We start from the raw sequence: 25,364 nt of genomic DNA on the forward strand, positions 1-25,364 counted from the left end.
GGCCTTTCCGGGATGCGTCACAATACACTTCAAAACTTTTGTGTATGTCTGGTATAACTAACACTGGTGCGGTTGTTAATTTCTTCTTGAGTTCTTGGAAACTCTTCTCGCAAGCTTCAGTCCACACAAATTTCTTCTCCTTCTTGAGTAACTGTGTCATTGGTTTCGCTATGGTGGAGAATCCCTCAATGAACCTTCGGTAGTATCCAGCCATTCCCAGAAAACTGCGGACATCTGTTACGTTGGCTAGTGGTTTCCAGCCAAGTATGGCCTTGACTTTTTCTGGGTCCACGGCAACACCTTCTTGGGTCAATACGTGGCCTAGAAAACCAACCTGTCTTAACCAAAATTCACATTTGCTGAATTTGGCGTATAATTGGTGTTTCCTTAACTCTCCCAGTACAATCCTGAGATGTTCTGCATGCTCTTCTAGTGTCTTAGAGTATACCAGAATATCGTCAATGAACACCACGACAAATTTGTCCATAAATTTCATAAACACTTTGTTCATGAGGTGGACAAAATATGCGGGGGCGTTTGTTAGTCCAAACGACATTACTATAAACTCATATAGTCCGTATCTGGAGGTGAATGCTGTCTTAGGGATATCTTCTATCCGTACTTTTAATTGACTAGTACACATGCATGTGCAATGCACATATCATAATCTACAACAAAAACATCTATTTGAGTATATTTTCTCTTCTAGCGAGTTTTTTACTGACCCATTCAAATCTGTCTTATGCTCAGTGATATGAGCGCGCGTGTAACATACGACCCATAAACATGTCTTCATATAACATTGATGATCACATAATTCTATTATAATTTGTTACATAATTTAAAAAAACACAACTAAACACCATTATCTCTTGAAGGTCCATTTATTGATACGATCTATGGTGCTTCATCCGATGGATGGGATATTGGTTTGAGCTTGCTTCCCTTCGTACTTTAAAATATATATCAAAAACTTCCTCGTCAACTTCATTTCCTTCATACTTTAAAATATGAAAAAATATGTCTTACTCTAGTAAAGGGACATCATCAATCATACCGATGAACAAAGCTACTCTATTAAGTCATCGTTTGTTGGAGTGACAGTCGGTGAAAGGATAAATGATTGTGAGATGAGCTCAACTTCGGGTGATATGTTCGATGTTTTTTTTGGGGGGGGGAGGGGGTCTATCAATAATCATTCAATCTTTGGGGTCTGTGTTGTGTCCGTCATCTTTCAAGTCTTGATTTCTTGTAATATCATCATTTTATTCCTCATCCACTAAAATGACAGTTAGTTTTGTTCTAAAATATGTCATATGATCCTATAAAATAGTAATCAGAGTTAGTTAGTTTTGATAGATCCATAAAATTTATATCTCCGGTGAAGTACTCCACAAGATGACCTACAGGATTACAAAACATAAAATATATTCAGTTTTATTTAATTTTTATAGATATTTATACGAAACTTTTTAAACCATCAACTGATCATCATGATCATAACAAGCCGTGATGATTAAAGAAATGGCACCCAAAATCGAACATGCCCTATAAAAGAAAAGTATTTTTCTAGAGGATGAAAGAAAATTGGTTTGGACAACGCCACAGTCACTCACAATCCTTCTCTGGACACTGCTAGTATATACTGTAGTTGTACTAAAAAAAGCCAGTCATTCCACCGCCCGTCTTTTCTCCTCCCTTCCCTAATCTTCCATGGTCGCCAGATCCCTCCCTCCATAGCCGGCGCTCCCTGTAAGGCCGCCCCTCCCCTTCGTCACCCACGCCGGCGGACGTGCATGCCCCTGCTCCACCTCACTCCTCCTTCGAATTCGGCCGTCGAAGTGCTCGAGGAGGCGGTCGAGCTTGGCATGCTCGCCGGTGACGCGGGCCCCTTAACGCACACGCCGGACTACCGACCTCTCAGGCGGGGGGCGCACGCCGACCCCAGGAAGAGAGAAGCGAAGATTTTGTGCCGGCTTCTTGCTCAGCTGGGAATTTGAAGAGGACGGCCGTGGCCATGGCCTTGGAGGAGGTGGAAGTTCCCGTCCCCACAGAGAGTTGTCCATGGATCCAAATCTGTAAGCAGAAAGAAAAGAACCTGATCTTGGATTTCTTCACTTGCGTTATTCAGAGTCATCCTAGTCCACCATACGTTCCCTTATTCAACTGGATGACCGCAGAGACGGGGGAAGGCGGGGTGGTGTTGTGCTGGTGGCCACCGGGAGCTTCAACCTTCCCACCTACATGCACAGGCATGTTTGGTAAGCCGCAGCACCTGTTAAATCTGTTTAGCAACTCTGAAGTGTTGTGTTAATATTAGAACATGCTGAGAATCAGAACAAATAGATTGCATATTACCCCATCTCTTGTTTCATACGTACAGAGCTTGTGAAGGATGAGTTGCAGCAGCGAGGGTAGTCGGTGCTGGGATGTTACTGCCTTAAGGGATACATGTCCCTGGTGAACCGATGCTAACAAGAAGAAGGTACTATGCGGAACTGGAAATGTGTATGGGTTTGTGTTAACACCACATTCTCATGACCGAATTTGCAATTTGGGGCTGCTCATGACCTCTTGCCGTCTGCTCACCGGATTCGCCTCTGCGAATTGGCATGTTGAAGCTCGTCTTTCGTGATGGTTGATCCATGCATAATAACCTGATTTTTCATGTTATCAATACATGCGTACCATTGGATTTTCGCTATCACATAAGGTACTTTCAGTTCGGATGATGTGTTCATTTGATGGACACATTCTTGTGTTCTTGATACAGGCAATGCAGAAAGGTCATCAGCGTACCTTAACCATTCTCTCAAGAGTTAAGAATTCTTCTGTGCAAGGACGGCTTAGCTGATCAAGGTATGTGACGATGATTTTTGTTGTTGCAACACAGTAGTGTCTTCTCTCACATTGTTGGATCACCAATTGTATCAGTACTATAACACTGTATATAAATCAGTTGTTTACGACTTGCGTTTTGTCTCAGGAAGTGTCAAGGTAATGCTGCTATGTGGTTCTGACCTGCTCGAGTCATTCAGCAAGCCAGGGGTTTGGATTCCAGATCAGGTACAAAACTTGAACACTTTTTGATACCGAAAGGGGATGGGAGCAACAAGTCTGAATCAAAGAGTATGTTTTTGAATCTTCGTTGCATTGCACAATATTTTTATTGTTCTAAGAAATTCATGTAGTTGTATATGGAACATTTCCTTGATGTGAGGGTCGGGCATATTTGTTTACTAAATCATACTTCCAGATTACCTTTGTCGGCAACTCTAAATATTTCTTAGATGGCTTACCACAAGCATTAGTCCTGCAAAAACATATATTCTAAACCGGTTCATGATAGATCAACAAAATGTTGTTGATGCTCTCACCTATTAGGAGATGCACATGAAAAAAAAAGATATGCTAAAGTTGCGTAGTTCCAACAAACAGACATTCAAATGCACCATTTTGTACTCAGGGAGCAGGAAGTACGACTTCTTTAGTTTTCAGAATTAGAATGGATCACGTGTACTCCAAATGTTTTCAGTTTAAATAATCATGCACATTCTGAATCATGTGGTGTGCAAAAGTGGGTTTATACAGATTTATACAATTCATTGTAACACCCTGGAGCTGGATAGATGCTATATTACTTTGTAGAACGATTGTGTTGGTGGTCATGTTGATGGAACTTGATATAGTGAAGTCACTTTCCTGTATTTACTTGATATAGTAAAGGCAATTTGTGCAACACAAATCCAGTTTCATTATCCTCATATAGTCAGTATGTAAAATGAAAGGCTTATAGCATTTTGCTGTGCAACTGTTTATTAGTTAGAACTCTATTATCAAAAATCTAATCATGAGTAATGCTGCAACAGTCAAAGGAAGAAGTCGAACCTGAAGAAGTCCTCGGAAGAATCACAGCTGCGTGTGCCCGGCTGGTTCAGGGGACGCGATAGGCGCTGGCGCCCTGCCCCGGCGGGCGTGTGCGCGGCGGCATGGGTGCCAGTGAAGGGCGGGCACGGCGGTGCGGGTGCCGGGGCAGGCTCTCTCCTGGGCACTGGCGATCTCGCAGGACGGATGCCACGCTACGAGCGGCAACAATCGGCAATGGCAATCGTGCACGGAGGTGACGGGACGGTGCAGTGCGGCGTGGTCACCGCGCAGGCAGGAGACGCCGTTGGTTGGCGGCGTATGTGCCTGGCGGTGAGGTCAAGGTCAAGGGCGTGAAGTTCCCTTAGCTTGCGATCTGATTTTCTGTGATTGTAGGGGACGCTGGGCTGGTTGTTAGTTTGCGATCTGATTTCCGTCATTGTAGGGGACGCGCGGGGCTGGTTGTTCGACTACTACTCTCCTGGTGAAGTACGGTTAGTCATTGGTAAATGCTAAGTGCACACCGTAGAGGTATTGGATTAATGATGGCCATTAGATTGAGACTTGTTGGCCTAATCGTGTGGTGCTGATTGGCTCGTGCATTATTGTGGGACTAATTGCGCGGTGTATGTAAGAAAGTTCTTGTTTGATTGTTTAATAGTAGTAAAGATGATATCCTGACCTTAAATCAATTTTTGAGAAAACTTTGGCTTGTGCGAGCTGATCAAATAAATCATTTATCCATGGCATCGGATATTTATTTTTGATGGTGACCATATTGAGTGCTCGATAGTCTATGCATAATCTCAGTGTCCCATCCTTTTTCTTGGCAAATAATACTGGCGAACCCCAAGGTGAGGAGATGGCTCGTATAAATCCTTTGTCCAGTAATTCTTTTATTTGCTTTTTAAATTCTACCAACTCGGAGGGTGCCATCCTATAGGGTTTCTTGTAGATGGGGGTGGTTCCAGGTGCTAGTTCAATGCTGAACTCTATTTTCCGGTCTGGCAGCATGCCTGGTAGTTCTTCGGGAAAACGTCGGGGAATTCACATACCACTGGAACTTTGCTTAACTCTGAGGTGTCCACCTTGTTCAATCTTGGATGCCGTGATCCTGGTCTCTCTTGGGCTGCGACTTTTATTGTCTTCCCGTGATGGTGAGTGAGGATTACAGTCCGGTTGAAGCAATCGATAAATCCCTTGTTGGTGGTTAACCAATCCATTCCTAGGATAACCTCCAGTCCTTTATTTTCCAATACGATGAGGTTTGCTTGAAACTTTAGTCCTTTGAGCTCAATAACCACACCTTGACAGTAACTCTGAGTGATTTGCTTATTCCCGGGGGACTTGATGATCATGGATTTTTCCAAAGGGAGTATCTAAAAATCATGTTGCAAAGCAAAACTCTTCGAAATGAACGAGTGAGAAGCTCCAGAATCAAACAAAACCGTGGCAGGTATTGTGTTGATAGGGAGCGTACCGAGTACGATATCTGGGCATTCTGTGCTTCCTCCTTGGTCACATGGTTCAGGTGACCCTTCTTGTGATTATTGTTGGGGTTGAAGTTGTTGCGCTTGGGTGCTGAATTGTTTCCATTGTTGTTCGGTTTTGGGGCCGAGTTTCTTGGCTTTGGACACTGGTTCGCGTAGTGCCCTTCCTCTCCACAAGCGTAGCAGGTGACGCCTGGGTGATACGAAAAATCCTTGTCCCTTGCGTGAAATTTTTTGATTGGCCGCGGAACATTGGTTGTGGGTCTGTTTGCTCCAATCTTCTGAGGGTCAGTCTTGTGCCGGTTGTTGCGAGCATGAGTAACTTGGTCCCTTTTCTGCTTGCGAAATTCCTCCAAGCTGTGGCGCTCATTTTCTAATGTAATGGCCTTGTCCACAAGCGTTTTGAAGTCTGGAAAGGTGTGTACGACCAGCTGGCATTTAAGTGCTGGTGCCAGACCATCCAGAAACTTCTCCATCTTTTTGTCCTCCATCATACGTTCTTTGTTGGCATAATGAGATAATAGGGTAAACTGACTATTGTAGTCAGTCACTGTCATGCTTCTCTGCTTGAGGTCGTCAAATTCCCTTTTCTTGATCTTCATAATGCTCCTGGGAATGTGCGCCCCATGAAATCCTTCTTTAAAATCTTCCCATGTGATACTATTTTCATCGGGGTGCATGTGCAGGAAATTCTCCCACCATGACGCGGCTGCTCCCGTGAGATACTGAGGTGCATAAAGTACCTTCTCACGGTCTGAGCACTGTGCAATAATCAGCTTCCTCTCAATGTCTCGAAGCCAATCATCGGCCTCAAGAGGTTTATCAGTATGAGAGAACGTTGGGGGACGCGTCTTCTGTAATTCAGACAATTTAGAGTGCTGCTGATAAGGCTCACGATGATTCCCCATATTGATAACATGGTTCAGCATTTCCTGGTGCTGCTGCTGGCTTTGCTCATAAAGGCGGCATACTTGAGTAAATGCTGTCTCACTGCCTTGCTAACTTGATTGTCCCTGTGTGAAGTTGTTGCTTGTCTGGGCACCATAGTTTTCTTTCGATGGGTATGGCATGGAACGAGTCCAGGGACGAGGCATTTTTCACTCTGGGGTAATTTTGCAAACTCATGAGAAAACTGAGTCATAAAATAAATAATTTTGTAAAGGCGGAAATTTCAAGAACTTCAACATTTTTTTCAAGAAAACACTAGATCGCGCGTGGAGAAGGACCGCTCAGTACATATCTTACATGCAAACCATAATTATACAATACATCACTCAGGATGTGCGTACACATTCCTGACATGTTATTTAGGCTAGTGCACTTCTCTGAGATCCTACATGATGCGCAAACAAGCTACTACTCACCAAACCTATGTATATATAAACATATCATACAAGCTGGCACATCACACTGCTGCTAGGCGTACTCAGTCGAAGATGGTGAAGACTTCCTTTGGCCTGCCGAGGGTAAGACCCAGTGGTGCTGGAGACTCAATCTCCTCCTCGCTAATAGGCTCGAGGCGCGAAGTACTGGGCTGAGGAGCTGGTGCAGGCGCGGGTGTGGCAGGTGGTGCGGCTTGGACTGGAGTGGGAGCAATGACCTGGTCAAACTCCTCAATGGTAGGCATGCGGCGAGCTATGGCTAAGATGGCCGGTGTGTATGATGCTGAGGACGAGACGAACGTCAGTGCTGGTGCCATGTGGAGGAGCTCCCTCCTGTTGGCGGAGCAGCCATGGATGGAATCCATACGAGCAGCTACGAGGTCATCCACGAGGTTGTCGAAAGCTGCCTCGAGTGCCTTCAGGTACTCAACAAGCATCTCAATAGCCTCATCTCTTTCTCCCCTAGCGCAAGCGAATGCATAGTGGCAGGTGTATGGCACGTGGCATGGGAGGTAGCGGAAACGGCGAGTCTTCATTGAAGGAAGAACATCCCGGAGACGAGCTATTATCTCGCGGGCAGCCATCTGCATGGCATGCCTCTTTGTAGGCATGGCCCTCCCGATGAATCGGAAGCGGCGGAACTCGGCGCGTCCTCCCTTGAACTGAACTGCGGCCTGGTACATGGACAAACTGTCGCTGAGCTTGTGCCAGTAGAGTGTGAACTCTGGACGGACTGATGGCCCGATCGCGATCTTGGTGATGGAGATGAAGAGTTTGACAAACCCCTCAGGAACTTTGGCGAACACCTGTGACTCACAAACGTTGCCCGCCATCTACAAAAGTAGACAAAATCCTGAATAGTCAAATCATAAATTTATGATGACCAACAGAAAATTGCTACTATATGCAGAATAATAAAATAAGCTAATAACCGATTAGCGATCGCACCTAGTGGCTTCCTACAGTCAGCCTGGCTCTGGTACCAAGTTTGTCACGACCGCCTTTCCAATAAAACATTTATTGAAAAGCCGACCTTTGTATTGACTAGTACAGAAGAATTCTTCTTATTGGCAGACAAAATCTTGATACAGAAATCCAGCAATACTAATATTATACATGGTTGAGCTGAGGATGCTCAACAAATTATTACAAGCACGCCTATATTATACATAGAGGCGGATATGACACAAGGGTATGGTGGCATAACTACTGACTCATAATAGAGGTGGTGGTGGATATGTCACAGTGAGGTGGGTGACATGACTCTGAAATCTTACAGCTCATCAAGCGTCGGAGTGAGGCTTGATGATTTTTATTTGGGTGGCGGAAGCGTGTATAATACAATTGAACAACTCCAGGGTCACACATGACTGACTGGGACTCCTCTAGGCGTCGGACTCGCTATCGAACTCTTCATCCATAAGATCGCCTTCGTCAACATCTGGCCAAATCAACAAGCCAGGTGAGTACTTTGAATGTACTCGCAAGACAGTTCGGACATAAGATATAACAAATGTAAACATGATGCACATGAGCAGGTCAGTATGCACAATCAAATAATAGATTTGTACTGCACGATAAATTTGAGGAAATCAGGCGGTAGTCCTCCCGAAATCCCAATAAAAATAACTGAAAACCGATCGGGTGTTTGAAGCGATGCCTCGAAAGGTGGGAACAAATTCAACATGCCGCAGTCGGGCGTCGAGGCGACACCACATAAAGGGCTTATATTGAAAAGTAAATAACAGGACGTGCCATAGTCGGGCGTCTAAGCAACACCTCGAAAAGGGCTTATAATGAAAATAAATAACAATGATGCCACAGTCGGACGTCAGAGCGACATCACATAAAGGGCTTATATCAAAATAAAATAACAATAATGCCACAGTCGGACGTCTGCGCGACATCACATAAAGGGCTTATATCAAAAGTAAATAACAATAATGCCACAGTCGGACGTCTGCGCGACATCACATAAAGGGCTTATATCAAAAGTAAATAACAATAATGCCACAGTCGGACGTCTGCGCGACATCACATAAAGGGCTTATATCAAAAGTAAATAACAATAATGCCACAATCGGACGTCTGCGCGACATCACATAAAGGGCTTATATCAAAAGTAAATAACAATAATGCCACAGTCGGACATCTGCGCGACATCACAAAAAGGGCTTATAGTTTATCATTCGAATTTAAGTAGCTCATGAATTCAAATCATCACAAGGAAATACTCCACGTAAAATAATAAACTGGTTAGTCTATTCACATGAATAACCTTCAACCGAGTTTACCACTCTCGGTTGTATGTTTATACTCCTAAGACTGTCACCGGGGTTGACACTGAGATTTGACATGGAGACTGACACTGGCACTGAGATGATGTCCAAGTCCTTGATCGTGGACATGGATACTCGAATGATTTTGACTCTGCAGAGTTTGTACTCTTTAACCACAGCCAACGGATTTCAGTAGTCACAAGGACTAGTTCCGTTTACGGTGTTTTAGAAGAAACACGTCTAACCAGTACACACCCATTCCACATTCCGTTGCCAGGGATCACCCTCGGCGACGTTCAAGAAAAACCTTAAGACGGGGAGGCTACAACCTCGAATAGCATGGGATCAAATTTATATCACGCGCTCTAAGGGGTGCCCCCTCTCGGTCCCAACCGGAAACACACATGCCCCCTGACCGGATGACTGGCTTTAATCCAGGTCCATGGAACCCTCATCGCGGTCCCTCTGTTTGGTGTGTACCAGGAAAGAGGTTTGCAACTTACTAAACCGCACTCTTTGCAGAAAACATGTGGCAGCACGACGGGGAAACGAACGGGATCGAGACTTGACCCACGTTAAAACTGGAGTTCACGGTTGGCATAAAACTGGCATGCTTCAACAATACCAGCCTGCAACCTATCATGTCACCACATGATCGTGCTATCTTATCATCATAAGGACACATCAACTTCGAAGCTCACCGGTAGCTTGCCTTGCATGTACATAACATTCACAAATGCTTATATAAACCGGCCATGAGAAAACTACTCGAGCAAACATGCAAAACACTCATCATATCAAAGGTTCAAACATGCTTGCCTGGTTCGGAGAAGTCGGAGTCTAGCTCGGTGAAGTACGCGTCTCCTTTACTCCTCCCGGTATCTACGTATTTAAAGAAAAACCGGATACTACATAAATACCGTGCGTGCAAAAAAAGTATCCCAAATTCTTTTCAAATAAATATGACAAAAGACTAGACAGAAATATAAAGATGACAGAAAAGGTTTCAAGTTAAAATCATCTTTTGTTTAAAAGTTATAAGAGTTTTAGTCCAGGGACCTTTCTATAATGAAACAGAAAGTTTTCAGGGTTTATTTTATAAAAACAGGAAACGTTTCAGTTAAGAACACGCCAGCCCAGAGGGGAAGGCATATTTTGCCCAAAGGCGTTTTTCAGAAAACGTTTCGAAAAGAGAAAAAGCTGACGGGGAGGTCCCACCCGTCGGGTTTGAAAATTGAAACAGAGTGCTGGCGCCCGAGGGCCGCGGTGGTCGCCGGCGGCGATCCACGGCGAGGCAGGGGGATCGGGGGTTACCAACGTGTTCACCGTGCCCTTCCGCACCTGTGGGTGGTGGAGTTGGGCGTTGGCGAGCACCACGTCGACGGCGACCTCAACTCTGGCGGATGATGGTTCGGGCGTTGGTGGATCTCGCCGGGGAGAGCTGCAAAGGTCGAATTGATGCTCGGGTTAGGGTACTGGGTGCACTAGAGGTTTGCTAACGCGGTTTGGGAGGCGGGGGTGGCCTCACCTGAGTGGATCGAGCTGGAGCCCGAGGTGGATCGGGGCGGCCGGAGACGGAGAAGAAGACCCCCTCGAGGTCCTCCTAGTGGCTTGGCGGGGCTCTGGTGAGGTGGAGTTGTGGCGATGGGTCGAGAACGAGCTCGGGGGTCCCTTTTATAGCCGATCCGAGGCGGTGGCCGTGAACGGGATAACGCCGGCGATGGTTACGGCGAGGCAGAGGTTGGTGAGGTGGTTTAGGTAGCTAGACATCACCGCGATGACCCACTGGTTCCATTTAGGCACTAACCTTGCTTGGATTTGTCCTGCTCCGCGGTTTTGACGGAACGGCGCCTCGCAGGCCCGTCGGCGGCAGAGAGGATGCCCTGCGCTTGCCAGGCCACGGCGACGGTGCCGCAGTCGCGCACAGAGGAGGAGGTGGACACGCGGAGGGCTCTGGTGGCTGGGGCGGTGCCGGACGGCGCCGAAAGGCAGGGCCGGCCTCTGTTGGCCGCCACGGGTGGCTCTGCCACCGCAGAAGGCGCCGGAGCTGGCGAGCCACATCGCCACCAATGTCCGCGCCCGGCCAAGCGAGTGTGCAGCGCATTGGATAAGAAGGGGGGTGCAGTGAGCTAGATGCCAGCGCGTGCATTGGCGAGATGGACGCCGAGGTCTGAAGAAAACGACACTGACGGCGAAACAGCAACACTGAACTTCTGAATTTTCTGAACTTGCACAGCAACAGTGCATGCCAGGTGTTCGACGGATTGATTTTGGCATGTGCAAAATTTTCCTTGAGCTTATCTTTGGTGGGATGGCCTCTCAGTGCACCTGGGGGGCTGCCTGATTTTTCTCAGAATATTTGGAGCAGGAAAAATATGAATTTCACCAAAATGATGAATCTGGTCCAAAATTGCAGTGGGCAAAATCTGAAATATTTGAACTGAGACCAAGAGGATCTTGATGGATCTAGGTTGGGGGTGCTAAGGACTAGCCAGAGGAGTTGGTTTGAGATCAAAACTCAAAAGAAAAATGGTACTTCCTTTGTAAATCACCTAGGTCCATAAATAATGGCAGAAAAAGTTTTGAGGGAAAAATAAATTGAATAAAAAAAAATGGCTTGAGTCTTGCTGGAGATGGGAGTCTTGACTTGATCCAAGGCAGGGAGGGGTTTTGGAATGCTATGTCAAAATGTGACATGGCAAAAGAGGAAATTTTTGAATGGGGAAAAGAATAAACCCATAACTCCTAGGGTTTCTTTTTAATAGAAGGAATTTCAAAAATGAATTTGAGTAGAGGCAAGACCAAAATGAAAAGCTCTCAAGGCCAAAAATCAAGGTTGAGAAGTGTACCAAAATATTTGTCATAAAAGTTTGAGGGGGAGAGGGTTTAAGAAAAATATTAAATAGCTTCCTCCAAATCAAATAAAGATTTTGATAAAAACCAAATCAAAATTTTTGGAGTGTCACAGGCGTGGTCAACATGGTCAACGACATTCCATCGGAAGAGTACTGTACGTGGAGAGGCTGACAACTGGGTCCACGGCCACAACCCAATTTTTTTGTGATTTGCCAAGTAAGTCGCTTTGTCAGGCCTGTTGGCTGCAAATCTTTCAAGACGAGGAGATCTTTCATTCGGCTGGCCGAGAAAATGTCCCATCAGTAATGAGAAATGGGCTGTACATTTTTAAAACACATCAAACTGGCAATTAGTTTCAAATATCTTTTTTTCATTTCAATATTTTAAATTACATTAATTTTTATGCATGGAGAATTTGTTGCATTTTATATTGATATACACTTATTTTTAAAATCAGTTTGAATGTGAGTCGAAATTTCGGGATTAAAAACAGTTCGGACCGCACCGAAATATGCAAAATTTCGTATAATTTTTTAACCGTGGCCACAATATGGGCTGTAATGCTAACAAAAAGAATATGGGCTCCAAAAAAACCTTAATAATTAGCAAATGACTGTAAATTATTAGAAATAATGGCAGGTGGGTTGTATGCTGTTTTCCACAGATTTGAGGCTTTCCTAAAATAAGGTTGACGCACAAGTAGTGACTGTTGGATGGCCATCCAACGGCCGTCGTGCTTCTTCAATCTCTACTCTTCCTGCTCCAGCCGCTCAAACAAGCGCCGGTGGGACTGCCTGCTCCCTCCTCCCCGCGGCCGGCTCTGCTGCCGCGCAGGCCTCACCACCCCATCGTACTCCCATCGCTGGCCTAGCCATCCCTCTACCCACCCACACCTGCTATTATTCTCCGGCGATGGCAGATGAACCAGTAAACCCTCGTTAAGTCGTACTCCCCTCCGTGTGGGAAACAACTGCCGAGTCTTCCCTGCCTCCGTGTCATTCCCTTCCTAGGCCTCACCGTCATCCACCGCCCTGGTGCTCTCGGCGCGGCCTGGTTAACGTGGTCAACGACCGACATGCAACTGAAGTGGACTGTACGTGGAGAGGCCGACAGCTGGGTCCATGGCCGCACGCAAGGAAATGCCTCCTTATTACGCACAAAATAATGATTCGTCCACCTGACATCAGGGACCCACCAAAAGGGCCTCTGTATTTCGCGAAAAAAATGTTACCACCGCTGACAGCTCGGACCCACCAGCTATATCTTCGCACGCAAGGAAGTGCCTCCTTATTACGCACAAAAAATGAATACTCCCCCTGTTAGCTGGGACCCAGTATAGTGGCAGGCTGACTTGTGGGCCTACTAAGTTGACGCGGACGGAGGGCTTTGTCAACTTAGTCAATATGCACGATTCTAGCTCCAGTGACCGTACGATGTCCATCCAACGCCCGTAGTGCTTCTTCAACCTCTGGTCTTCTTGCTCCAGCCACCCAAACCAGCGCCGGTCGTGCCTCGTGCTCCTGCCTCCCGTGGCCGGCTGCGATGCGGCAGAGGCCTTACCGCCCCCTACTACTCCCACCGCTGGCCAGGCCATCCCTCTACTCACCCACACCCCCTGTTATTCTGTGGCAACGTCAGCCTCACACCGCAGCGAACCAGTGAACCCTCATACTCCTCTACGCGTGGGCATCCACTGCCGCATCTTCCCTGGCTCCGCGTCGTCCCCTTCCTAGGCCTCGCCGTCGTCCACCGCCCTGGTGCTCTCGGCGCGGCGTGGTCAACGTGGTCAAGGAACGGCTTCCATCGGACGTGGACTGTACGTGGAGAGGCTGACAGCTGGGTCCACGACCGCAGCAAGGAAGTGCCTCCTTATTACATGCAAAATAATTATTCCTCCACCTGACATCGGGGACCCACTGGACGGGTCACCGTATTTCGCGAAAAAAACGTTTGCCCCTGACTGCTGGGACCCACCAGCTACATCTTCACATGCAAGGAAGTGCTTCTGGGAAAAAAAACGATTCGCCCCCCTGACTGCTGGGACCCACCAGCTACATCTTCGCAGGCAAGGAAGTGCCTGACAGTCGGGACCCACCTGGTCGAAGTGTACGTAGCGTTTTCATTCTGGTCGCGAACGTGTACGTACATATATACTGGTGGATGTAGAGGCGCACACGTGTCTTAGTAGAGGCGCACACGTGTCATAGTAGAGGCGCGCATGTAGCATGTACACGTACATACAGTGGCCAGGGTGCAAGAAAGAAAATACGGCCACGTATGTGTACATACGGGCGGGGTCTCGAACGCCTACTTGTGCATACGTATGGCCAGGGCTCGTGTACATGGCTGGGTCGGAACGGAGAAACATCGTCGTCGTCGTGTTCATGGGGAGGCAACGGAATGCGTCGTGTTCATGGGGAGGCAACGGAATGTGTCGTGTTCATCAGGAGGCAATGGAACGCGTGGGAGCCAACCGGCTAGGTCGGAACGGAATGTGCGGTCGTGTTCATCGGGAGGGCTTGGATGGAACAGGCGATGGAAACGAGGCCTGAACGGGGTCCTGTTGATCGAGAGGGGTCTGGCGTACCGCAAAATGGAGGAAACGGACCTCCTACGGTCGAAACGGGGGTCTTGTTGATCAGGAGGGGTGTGGCGTACCACAAAACGAACGAAACGGACCTCCTACGGTCGAAATGGGGGTCCTGTTCATCGGGAGGGGTGTGGCGTACCGCAAAACGGACTTGTGTTGGAGCGCTACGGTCGAAATGGGGGTCCTGTTCATCGGGAGGGGTGTGGCGTACCGCAAAACGGGACTCCACGGGATACTGTTCATCTCCACCATCGACCTCCTCCAGCCTCCACGGGCTACCGTCGACCTCCTCCAGCCTCCACGGGCTCCTGTTCATCCAGCCTCCACCGCGCGCTACTCCACCGGCTACTGTTCAACCACCCCTCCACGGGCAACCCTCCACCGTCTACTGTTCATCCAGCCCTCCACACCACGGGGTCCTGTTCAACCACCCCTCCACGGGCACCCCTCCACCGTCAACTGTTCATCCAGCCCTCCAGCACACCACAGGGTCCTGTTCATCCAGAGGCAACGCCACCGCTCACTGTTCATCCACCCCCCCGCAACGCTCATTGTTCATCCCAGAGGCAGCATCGATCGGCTTCAGTTGGCAGCAGTAGCGAAGGAATCGCTCGATCGGGTTCAGTTAATAGCCATCGATCGATCGCTCGGGTTCAGTAACGCGTAGCCTGCAGTGCAATCGCTTGGATTCAGTTAGAGCCCAATGCCTCGCTCGGGTTCAGTTAGAGCCAACGCCTCGCACACACGCGCGTACGTGTACGAGAGAAACGCGCATCGCTCGGCCCCTGACCTCCCACTGTAACCGGGAACTCCCCAAAATTTTCCTCGCCCTCGCTTCTACCACGGTTTTTTCCGTCATGGACGGCCCAAAGAATGTCATGCAGCTACGTCTCCGGCCCACCCAGGACGAGAAGCCCATTTTCTGTCATGATTTTTTGTCATAGAAGTAGGAGCCCACCACATCTATGATGATACCGGGTTTTGTCACAATTATCGTCATAGAAGTGTCATATGTATGACAGAAAAAAAATTCGTTCGACCCAAAATGTCACGGATGTGTCTTTTTTTTGTAGTGCTATCATGGCGATTATGGTGCTACTTTGAAGCACAAGTGTGGCAAAGGATAGTATCATTGTCCCTTCTCTCTTTTTCTCTCATTTTTTGGGCCTTCTCTCTCTCTTTTTATGGCCTTTCTCTTTTTTGGGGGCCTTCTCTTTTTTATGGCCTTTCTCTTTTTTTGGGCCTTCTCTTTTTTATGGCCTTTCTCTTTTTTTATTCCTCACTTGGGACAATGCTCTAGAAAATGATGATCATCGCACTTCTATTTATTTACAACTCAACGATTACAACTCGATACTAGAACAAAGTATGACTCTATATGAATGCCTCCGGCGGTGTATCGGGATTGCGATGAATCAAGAGTGACATGTATGAAAAATTATGAACATTGGCTATGCCACAAATACGATGTCAACTACATGATTATGCAAAGCAATATGACAATGATGATGCATGTCATAATAAACGAAACGGTGGAAAGTTGCATGGCAATATATCTCGGAATGGCTATGGAAATGCCATAATAGGTAGGTATGGTGGCTGTTTTGAGGAAGATATAAGGAGGTTTATGTGTGAAAGAGCGTATCATATCACGGGGTTTGGATGCACCGGCGAAGTTTGCACCAACTCTCAATGTGAGAAAGGGCAATGCACGGTACCGAAGAGGCTAGCAATGATGGAAGGGTAAGAGTGCATATAATCCATGGACTCAACATTAGTCATAAAGAACTCACATAATTATTGCAAAAATCTACAAGTCATCAAAAACCAAGCACTACACGCATGCTCCTAGGGGGATAGATTGGTAGGAAAAGACCATCGCTCATCCCCGACCGCCACTCATAAGGAATACAATCAAATAACACCTCATGTTTCAAATTTGTTACACAACGTTGACCATACGTGCATGCTACGGGACTTGCAAACTTCAACACAAGTATTCCTCAAATTCACAACTACCCAACTAGCACAACTTTGATATCACTATCTCCATATCTCAAAACAATCACCAAGTATTAAACTTCTCTTAGTATTCAATGCACTCTATATGAAAGTTTTTATTATATCCCTCTTGGATGCCCATCATATTAGGACTAGTTTCATAACCAATGCAAATTACCATTCTGTTCTAAATACTCTCAAAATAATATAAGTTAAGCATGAGAGTTCATCTATTTCTACAAAATAAAACCACCACCGTGCTCTAAAAGATATAAGTGAAGCACTAGAGAAAATGACAAACTACTACGAAAAATATAAGTGAAGCTCAATGAGTAGTGGAATAATTATGCAACTATGTGAAGACTCTCTAACATTTAAGAATTTAATATCTTGGTATTTTATTCAAACAGCAAGAAAAACTAAATAAAATAAAATGATGCTCCAAGCCAAACACATATCATGTGGTAAATAAAAATATAGCTCCAAGTAAAGTTACCGATGAACGAAGACGAAAGAAGGGATGCTATCCGGGGCATCCCCAAGCTTAGGCTCTTGGTTGTCCTTGAATATTACCTTGGGGTGCCTTGGGCATCCCCAAGCTTAGGCTCTTGCCACTCCATATTCCATAGTCCATCAAATCTTTACCCAAAACTTGAAAACTTCACAACACTAAACTTAACAGAAAACTCGTAAGATCTGTTAGCGAAAGAAAAGAAAACACCACCTCAAGGTATTGTAATTAACTCATTATTTATTTTATTGGTGTTAAACCTACTGTATTCCAACTTCTCTATGGTTTATAAACTCTTTTACTAGCCATAGATTCATCGAAATAAGCAAACAACACACGAAGAACAGAATCTGTCAAAAACAGAACAGTCTGTAGTAATCTGAATCAAAAGTATACTTATGGAACTCAAAAAATTCTAAAATAAATTTCTGGATCTGAGGAATTTATCTATTAATCATCTGCAAAAATAATTAACTAAATAGCGCTCTCCAATAAAAAATGGCAGCAGTTCTCGTGAACGCTAAAGTTTCTGTTTTTTATAGCATGATCATAAAGACTTCACCCAAGTCTTCCCAACGGTTCTACTTGGCACAAAAACTAATTAAAAGCATACAACCATATCTAAACAGAGGCTATATGAATTAGTTATTACTAAACAGGAACAAAAAGTAAGGAACACAAATAAAATTGGGTTGCCTCCCAACAAGCGCTATCGTTTAAGGCCCCTAGCTAGGCATGATGATTTCAATGATGCTCACATAAATGATAAGAATTGAAACATAAAGAGAGCATCATGAAGAATATGACTAGCACATGTCTAACCCGCTTCCTATGCATAGGGATTTTGTGAGCAAACAACTTTTGGGAACAATAATCAACTAGCATAGGAAGGCAAAACAAGCATAACTTCAAAACTTTAAGCACATAGAGAGGAAACTTGATATTATTTCAATTCCTAAAAGCATATGTTCCTCCCTCATAATAATTTTCAGTAGCATCATGAATGAATTCAACAATATAACCAGCACCTAAAGCATTCTTTTCATGATCTACAAGCATAGAAATTTTATTATTCTCCACACAAACAAAATTCTTCTCATGAATAATAGTGGGAGCAAACTAAAAATAATTATCATGTGAGGCATAATCCAATTGAAAACTAAAATCATGATGACAACTTTCATGGATATCATTATTCTTTATAGCATACAAGTAATCACAATAATCATCATAGATAGCAACTTTGTTCTCATAATCAATTGGAACCTCTTCTGGAATAGTGGAATCATTACTAAATAAAGTCATGACCTCTCCAAATCCACGTTCATCAAAATAATCATCATAAATAGGAGGCATGATTTCATTATAATAAATTTGCTCATCAAAACTTGGGGGACAAAAAATATCATCTTCATCAAACATAGCTTCCCCAAGCTTGTGGCTTTGCATATCATTAGCATCATGGATATTCAAGGAATTTATACTAACAACATTGGAATCATGCTCATCATTCAAATATTTAGTTCCAAACATTCTAATGCATTCTTCTTCTAGCACTTGAGCATAATTATCGGAATCCTTATTCTCACGATAGATATTAAAAAGATAAAGCGTATGAGGCAAACTTAATTCAATTTTTTAATTTTCTTTTATAAACTAAACTAGTGATAAAACAAGAAACTAAAAGACTCGATTGCAAGATCTAAAGATATACCTTCAAGCACTCACCTCCCTGGCAATGTCTCCAGAAAAGAGCTTGCACATTTATCGGAATCCTTATTCTCATGATAGATATTAAAAAGATAAAGCATATGAGGCAAACTTAATTCCATTTTTTATTTTTCTTTTATAAACTAAACTAGTGATAAAACAAGAAACTAAAAGACTCGATTGCAAGATCTAAAGATATATCTTCAAGCACTTACCTCCCCAGCAACAGCGCCCGAAAAGAGGTTGATGTCTACTACACAACCTTCTTCTTATAGACGTTGTTGGGCCTCCAAGTGCATAGGTTTGTAGGACAGTAGCAAATTTCCCTCAAGTGGATGACCTAAGGTTTATCAATCTGTAGGAGGCGTATGATGAAGATGGTCTCTCTTAAGCAACCCTGCAACCAAATAACAAAGAGTCTCTTGTGTCCCCAACACACCCAATACAATGGTAAATTGTATAGGTTCACTAGTTCGGCGAAGAGATGGTGATACAAGTGCAATATGGATGGTAGATAAAGGTTTTTGTAATATGAAAATATAAAAACAGCAAGGTAACTAATGATAAAAGTGAGCGTAAACGGTATTGCAATGTGTTGAAACAAGGCCTAGGGTTCATACTTTCACTAGTGCGAGTTCTCTCAACAATAATAACATAATTGGATCACATAACTATCCCTCAACATGCAACAAAGAGTCACTCCAAAGTCACTAATAGCGGAGAACGAACGAAGAGGTTATGGTAGGGTACGAAACCACCTCAAAGTTATTCTTTCCAATCAATCCGTTGGGCTATTCCTATAAGTGTCACAAACAGCCCTAGAGTTCGTACTAGAATAACACCTTAAGACACAAATCAACCAAAACCCTAATGTCACCTAGATACTCCAATGTCACCTCAAGTATCCGTGGGTATGATTATACGATATGCATCACCCAATCTAAGATTCATCTATTCAACCAACACATAGGACCTCAGAGAGTGCCCCAAAGTTTCTACTGGAGAATCACCACGAAAACGTGTGCCAACCCCTATGCTTAGGTTCATGGGAGGAACCCGCAAGTTGATCACCAAAACATAGATCAAGTGAATCACGTGGTATCCCATTGTCACCATAGATACGCACGGCAAGACATACATCAAGTGTTCTCAAATCTTTTAAGACTCAATCCGATAAGATAACTTCAAAGGGAAAACTCAATCCATTACAAGAGAGTAGAGGGGGGGGGAAGAAACATCATAGGATCCAAATATGATAGCAAATCTCGCGATACATCAAGATCGTATCACCTCAAGAACAAGAGAGAGAGAGAGAGATCAAACACATAGCTACTGGTACATACCCTCAGCCTCAAGGGAGAACTACTCCCTCCTCGTCATGGAGAGCACCGAGATGATGAAGATGGCCACCGGAGAGGGATTCCCCCCGCCCGGCAGGGTGCCGAAACGGGTCTAGATTGGCTTTCGGTGGCTACGGAGGCTTCTGGCGGCGGAACTCCCGATCTATTGTGCTCCCTGATCATTTTAGGGTATATGGAGATATATAGGCGGAAGAAGTACGTCAAGGGAGCCACGAGGGGCTCACGAGGGTGGAGGGCGCGCCCAGGGGGGTGGGCGCGCCCCCTGCCTCGTGGCTTCCTTGTTGCTTCCCTTACGTGGACTCCAAGTCTCCCGGGTTGCTTTCCTTCCAAAAATAAGTTCTGTGAAGTTTCAAGTCAATTGGACTCTGTTTGATTTTCCTTTTCTGCGAAACACTGAAACAAGGGGAAACAGAAACTGGCACTGGGCTCTAGGTTAATAGGTTAGTCCCAAAAATCATATAAAATAACATATAAATCCATATAAAACATCCAAGGTTGATAATATAATAGCATGGAACAATAAAAAATTATAGATACGTTGGAGACGTATCAATTGCAACAAGGAAATACAATCAATCAAAGAGCAATTTTCATAATTAAATTCCTTGAAATCCAAAATAGTGGGTTTAGCAACAGCTAGGGTTTTAATTTCTTCGATCCCACTTTCATCAATTTTAGCATCAAGATCTAAAAACTCTGAATTCTTGGAACACCTTCTAGGTAAAGGTGGATCATATTCAGTCCCATCATTATTAAGATTCATATTGCAAAACAAAGATTTAATAGGGGACACATCAATAACTTTTAGATCTTCATCTTCATTTTCATAGGAACTAGAAGAACACGCTCTTATAAAGGCATCTTTCTTAGCACGCGTCCTAGCAGTTCTTTCTTTGCACCCATCAATGGAAATTATCATGGCTTTGAGAGACTCATTGATATCATGCTTAGGTGGAATAGATCTAAGTTTCAAAGAATCAACATCAAGAGAAATTCTATCAACGTTCCTAGCCAACTCATCAATCTTAAGCAATTTTTCTTCAATCAAAGCATTGAAATTCTTTTGTGAAGTAATAAATTCTTTAATATTAGATTCAAAATCAGAGGGCATCTTACTATAATTTCCATAAGAACTGTTGTAGGAATTACCATAACTATTAGAGGGATTACTAGGATAAGGCCTAGGATTAAAATTTCCTCTATACGCATTGTTACCAAAATTGTACCTACCAACAAAATTCACATCCACAGATTCATTATTATTCTCAATCAAAGTAGACAAGGGCATATCATTAGGATCAGAAGAAACACTTCTACTAGAAAATAATTTCATAAGTTCATCCATCTTTCCACTCAAAACATTAATTTCTTCTATCGCATGCACCTTTTTATTAGTAGATCTTTTAGTATGCCATTGAGAATAATTAACCATAATATTATCTAGGAGTTTAGTAGCTTCTCCTAAAGTGATTTCCATAAAAGTGCCTCCCGTGGCCGAATCTAAAAGATTTCTAGAAGCAAAATTAAATCCGGCATAAAATTTATGTATAATCATCCAAAAATTCAAACCATGAGTAGGGCAATTACGTATCATTAATTTCATCCTCTCCCAAGCTTGTGCAACATATTCATGATCAAGTTGCTTAAAATTCATAATATCGTTTCTAAGGGAGATGATCTTAGCGGGAGGAAAATACTTAGAGATAAAAGCATCTTTGCACTTATTCCATGAATCAATACTATTTTTAGGCAAATACGAGAACCAAGCTTTAGCACGATCTCTAAGCGAAAAAGGAAATAGCTTCAATTTAACAATATCGTTATCCACATCTTTCTTCTTTTGCATATCACACAAATCAACGAAGCTATTTAGATGGGCAGCGGCATCATCACTAGGAAGGCCGGAAAACGGATCTTTCATGACAAGATTCAGCAAGGCAACATTAATTTCACAAGATTCAGCATCGGTAAGAGGAGAAATCGGAGTGCTAATAAAATCAATGTTGTTGGTATTGGTAAAGTCACACAATTTAGTGTTATCTTGAGACATTGTGACAAGCAAGCAATCCAACACACAAGCAAAGAAAAAGCAAGCGGGCAAAAAGAGGCAAATAGACAGAGAGAGAGGGAGGATAGAGAGAGAGAGGGTGAATAAAACGACAAGGGTGAAGTGGGGGAGAGGAATATGAGAGGCAAATGGCAAATATTGTAATGCGGGAGATAAGGATGGTGATGGGTACTTGCTATATTGACTTTTGCGTAGACTCCCCGGCAACGGCGCCAGAAATCCTTCTTGCTACCTCTTGAGCACTGTGTTGGTTTTCCCTGAAGAGGAAGGCATGATGCAGCAAAGTAGCGTAAGTATTTCCCTCAGTTTTTGAGAACCAAGGTATCAATCCAGTAGGAGGCAACGCGCGAGTCCCTCGCACCTGCACAAAACAAATAAATCCTCACAACCAACGCGATAAGGGGTTGTCAATCCCTACACGACCACTTACGAGAGTGAGATCTGATAGATATGATAAGATAATATTTTTGGTATTTTTATGATAAAGACACAAAGTAAAATAAAAGCAAAGTAAAAAGCAAAGGAAATAACTAAGTATTGGAATATTAATATGATGAAGATAGACTCGGGGGCCATAGGTTTCACTAGTGGCTTCTCTCAAGAGCATAGGTATTTTACGGCGGGTGAACGAATTACTATTGAGCAATTGACAGAATTGAGCATAGTTATGAGAATATCTAGGTATGATCATGTATATAGGCATAACGTCCGAGACAAGTAGACCGACTCCTGCCTGCATCTACTACTATTACTCCACTCATCGACCGCTATCCAGCATGCATCTAGAGTATTAAGTTCATGAAAACAGAGTAACACCTTAAGCAAGATGACATGATGTAGAGGGATAAACTCATGCAATATGATGAAAACCCCATCTTGTTATCCTCGATGGAAACAATACAATACATGCCTTGCTGCCCCTACTGTCACTGGGAAAGGACACCGCAAGATTCAACCCAAAGCTAAGCACTTCTCCCATTGCAAGAAAGATCAATCTAGTAGACCAAACCAAACTGATAATTCAAAGAGACTTGCAAAGATAACCAATCATACATAAAATAATTCAGAGAAGATTCAAATATTGTTCATAGATAGACTTGATCATAAACCCACAATTCATCAGTCTCAACAAACACACCGCAAAAAGAAGATTACATCGAATAGTTCTCCACAAGAGAGGGGGAGAACAATGTATTGAGATCCAAAAAGAGAGAAGAAGCCATCTAGCTAATAACTATGGACCCGTAGGTCTGAGGTGAACTACTCACACTTCATTGGAGGGGCTATGGTGATGATGTAGAAGCCCTCCTTGATGGATACTGATACATCTCCAACGTATCTATAAATTTTGATTGCTCCATGCTATATTATCTACTATTTTAGACATTATTGGGCTTTATTTTCCACTTTTATATTATTTTTGGGGCTAACCTATTAACCGGAGGCCCAGCCCAGAATTGTTGTTTTTTGCCTGTTTTAGGGTTTCAAAGAAAAGGAATATCAAACTGTCGTGGAGTTGACACGACAGATGTCCTAGAGCAAGGACTTAGTCGTAGGGCCATCGCACTAGGAAGCTTAAAGGGGTTAATTGGGACAAAGGACACACGAGAGAGTTTTTATACTAGTTCGGCCCCTTACGATGAAGGTAAAAGCCTACGTCTAGTTGGGATTGGTATTGCTGAAGTTTCGATCTCCAAGAGGCTCAACTCGCTGGCTTGGTTATCGACTTGGTTGTTTCTTGACCTAAGCCGCCACAGGGTCGTCCCCTTATATACATGGGTTGACACCTGGTGGCCTACAGAGTCCCGGCTGGCTCATAAACAATGTCCGGCTCGGTGACTAGTTAATTGTACCTTATGATACAAGTCACACCACTACGGCGGTTTATCACTACGGGCCATAAGTCGCCCGTGGGCTTTAGACCCTTTACTGAACCGCCATCTTTATGATTGATCCTGGGCTTTGCATGATAATCCTCTTTTCATAACCCGGCCCCTCCAGGGCGGCTTACACAAATTGTTATATCCCCGACACTAGGCCCCGGATTGATTTGAACCGGTTCATGTTAATCTTAAAATACCTTAAGAAACAAGCCTTCTGTCTTCTGTGCGTGCATAAGTTATAACCCGCCGTGACATCATCTTCTGGATCTGCGATAACCCACCGTGACATCATCTTCCATTAAATTCATTTTTCTTTTATTCTGTCATATCCTCAACGGATCTTTGCCTTTACTGACCATCCTGAAAACCGAGGCGTCGGAGTTGATGGATAATGATGTTCGGTCTCCTCATTTCTCGCGCCATCTCAGTCAGCCTTTCCTTATAAATAAGCACGACCTAGGTCTTTTTCATTCTCCCCCTTCGGTCGTCTTCCTCCTCTCACTGTTTCGCTGCCACTCGAGCTCTGCCGCCGCCGCCGCAGATCTCCTCGTCCTCTCCACCTCAGGCCGCTGCATCGACCTAATTTGACCAGAGAAACGCAACGAACCTCGGCAGCAGCTCTGCATCCGTAAGTCCCTTTCCTTCTCTGCCTTAGATCTGCATTACGGCTTCTCGAGTTCGTCGGTGTTCATCGCCGCCCGTTACAGACCCTTGATAGATTTTACCTCTGATGCCTTTTCCTGATCATCAGATAGTGTAGAACTGCTGCGGTAACTGTTTCGCACCCATTTTAAATGCAAATAGATCCATTTTTCCTGGATAGATGCTTCGTTATAGCTGATGAACTCATATGTACTGGATTTTTAGGTCTATAATATTTTCTTTTTGGTACAGCCTTTTGATCCAAAATAATAATGATAGCTTGGTGAAACTTGTTTATGCCAACACTTAGCTGAATCTGCTTTCTGAGAAAATCTGTAGTCATGGCGGCTTACCACTCCGGCTTTCTTTTCCTTATATGTCATTAGCCCTTAGTTAAGCCGCCGTTACTTGTTTTACATCTTCAACCTTTAACTGTTAATTTTGCCGTAAACTGAACCGACATGTTGTTTTTTCTTTTTCAGTCCCTTGCACATCATGCCATCAAAGACACCCACCATCTGCAATTGGGTCCCCTCAACCATAACTGAGGATCGTTTAAAAGAGTTCTTCCTCATCGGGTTTCTGCCCTCAAAAAGCATCATTTCTTATCGTGCTCCTGACCTGGAAGAAGAACGACCCAATCCAAAAGACGGCGAAGTGATCGTCTTTACTGGCCACATGAACCATGGCTTCTCACTGCCCGGTTCAAAGTTTTTCAGAGAAGTTC

The 25,364-nt window shown here is 44.2% G+C and overlaps 1 protein-coding gene and 2 pseudogenes across 2 annotated transcripts; 1 reads left to right on the forward strand and 2 right to left on the reverse strand.

The window, feature by feature from the left end:
* The first annotated feature begins 2,680 nt into the window (after positions 1-2,680).
* Positions 2,681-4,019, forward strand: LOC125547368 (nicotinamide/nicotinic acid mononucleotide adenylyltransferase-like; annotated as a pseudogene). Its single transcript, XR_015599360.1, has 4 exons — positions 2,681-2,713; positions 2,774-2,859; positions 2,987-3,066; positions 3,870-4,019. The product of XR_015599360.1 is annotated as a nicotinamide/nicotinic acid mononucleotide adenylyltransferase-like (transcript).
* An 837-nt stretch (positions 4,020-4,856) lies between these two features.
* Positions 4,857-6,262, reverse strand: LOC147980746 (uncharacterized). Its single transcript, XM_087515741.1, has 2 exons — positions 5,345-6,262; positions 4,857-5,243 (listed from the first exon to the last, which is right to left on the reverse strand). The coding sequence occupies exons 1-2, from the start codon at positions 6,260-6,262 to the stop codon at positions 4,857-4,859; spliced, it is 1,305 nt and encodes a 434-aa protein (XP_087371867.1).
* Positions 6,263-6,759: 497 nt separating this feature from the next.
* Positions 6,760-7,569, reverse strand: LOC147980747 (uncharacterized; annotated as a pseudogene).
* Positions 7,570-25,364: the final 17,795 nt, after the last annotated feature.

Source organism: Triticum urartu, chromosome 3A, assembly GCF_056163025.1.
Source record: "Triticum urartu cultivar PI428250 chromosome 3A, HENAU_Tu73, whole genome shotgun sequence".
Lineage (NCBI taxonomy): Eukaryota > Viridiplantae > Streptophyta > Magnoliopsida > Poales > Poaceae > Triticum > Triticum urartu.

Bases quoted from the DNA above. Each gene is read 5' to 3' on its own strand.
- LOC147980746 (XM_087515741.1), bottom strand. From the start codon at position 6,262: ATGGGGAATCATCGTGAGCCTTATCAGCAGCACTCTAAATTGTCTGAA. The intron at 5,244-5,344 runs GTACGCTCCCTA...CATGATTTTTAG, and splicing joins ATGCCCAGATATCGTACTCG to ATACTCCCTTTGGAAAAATC.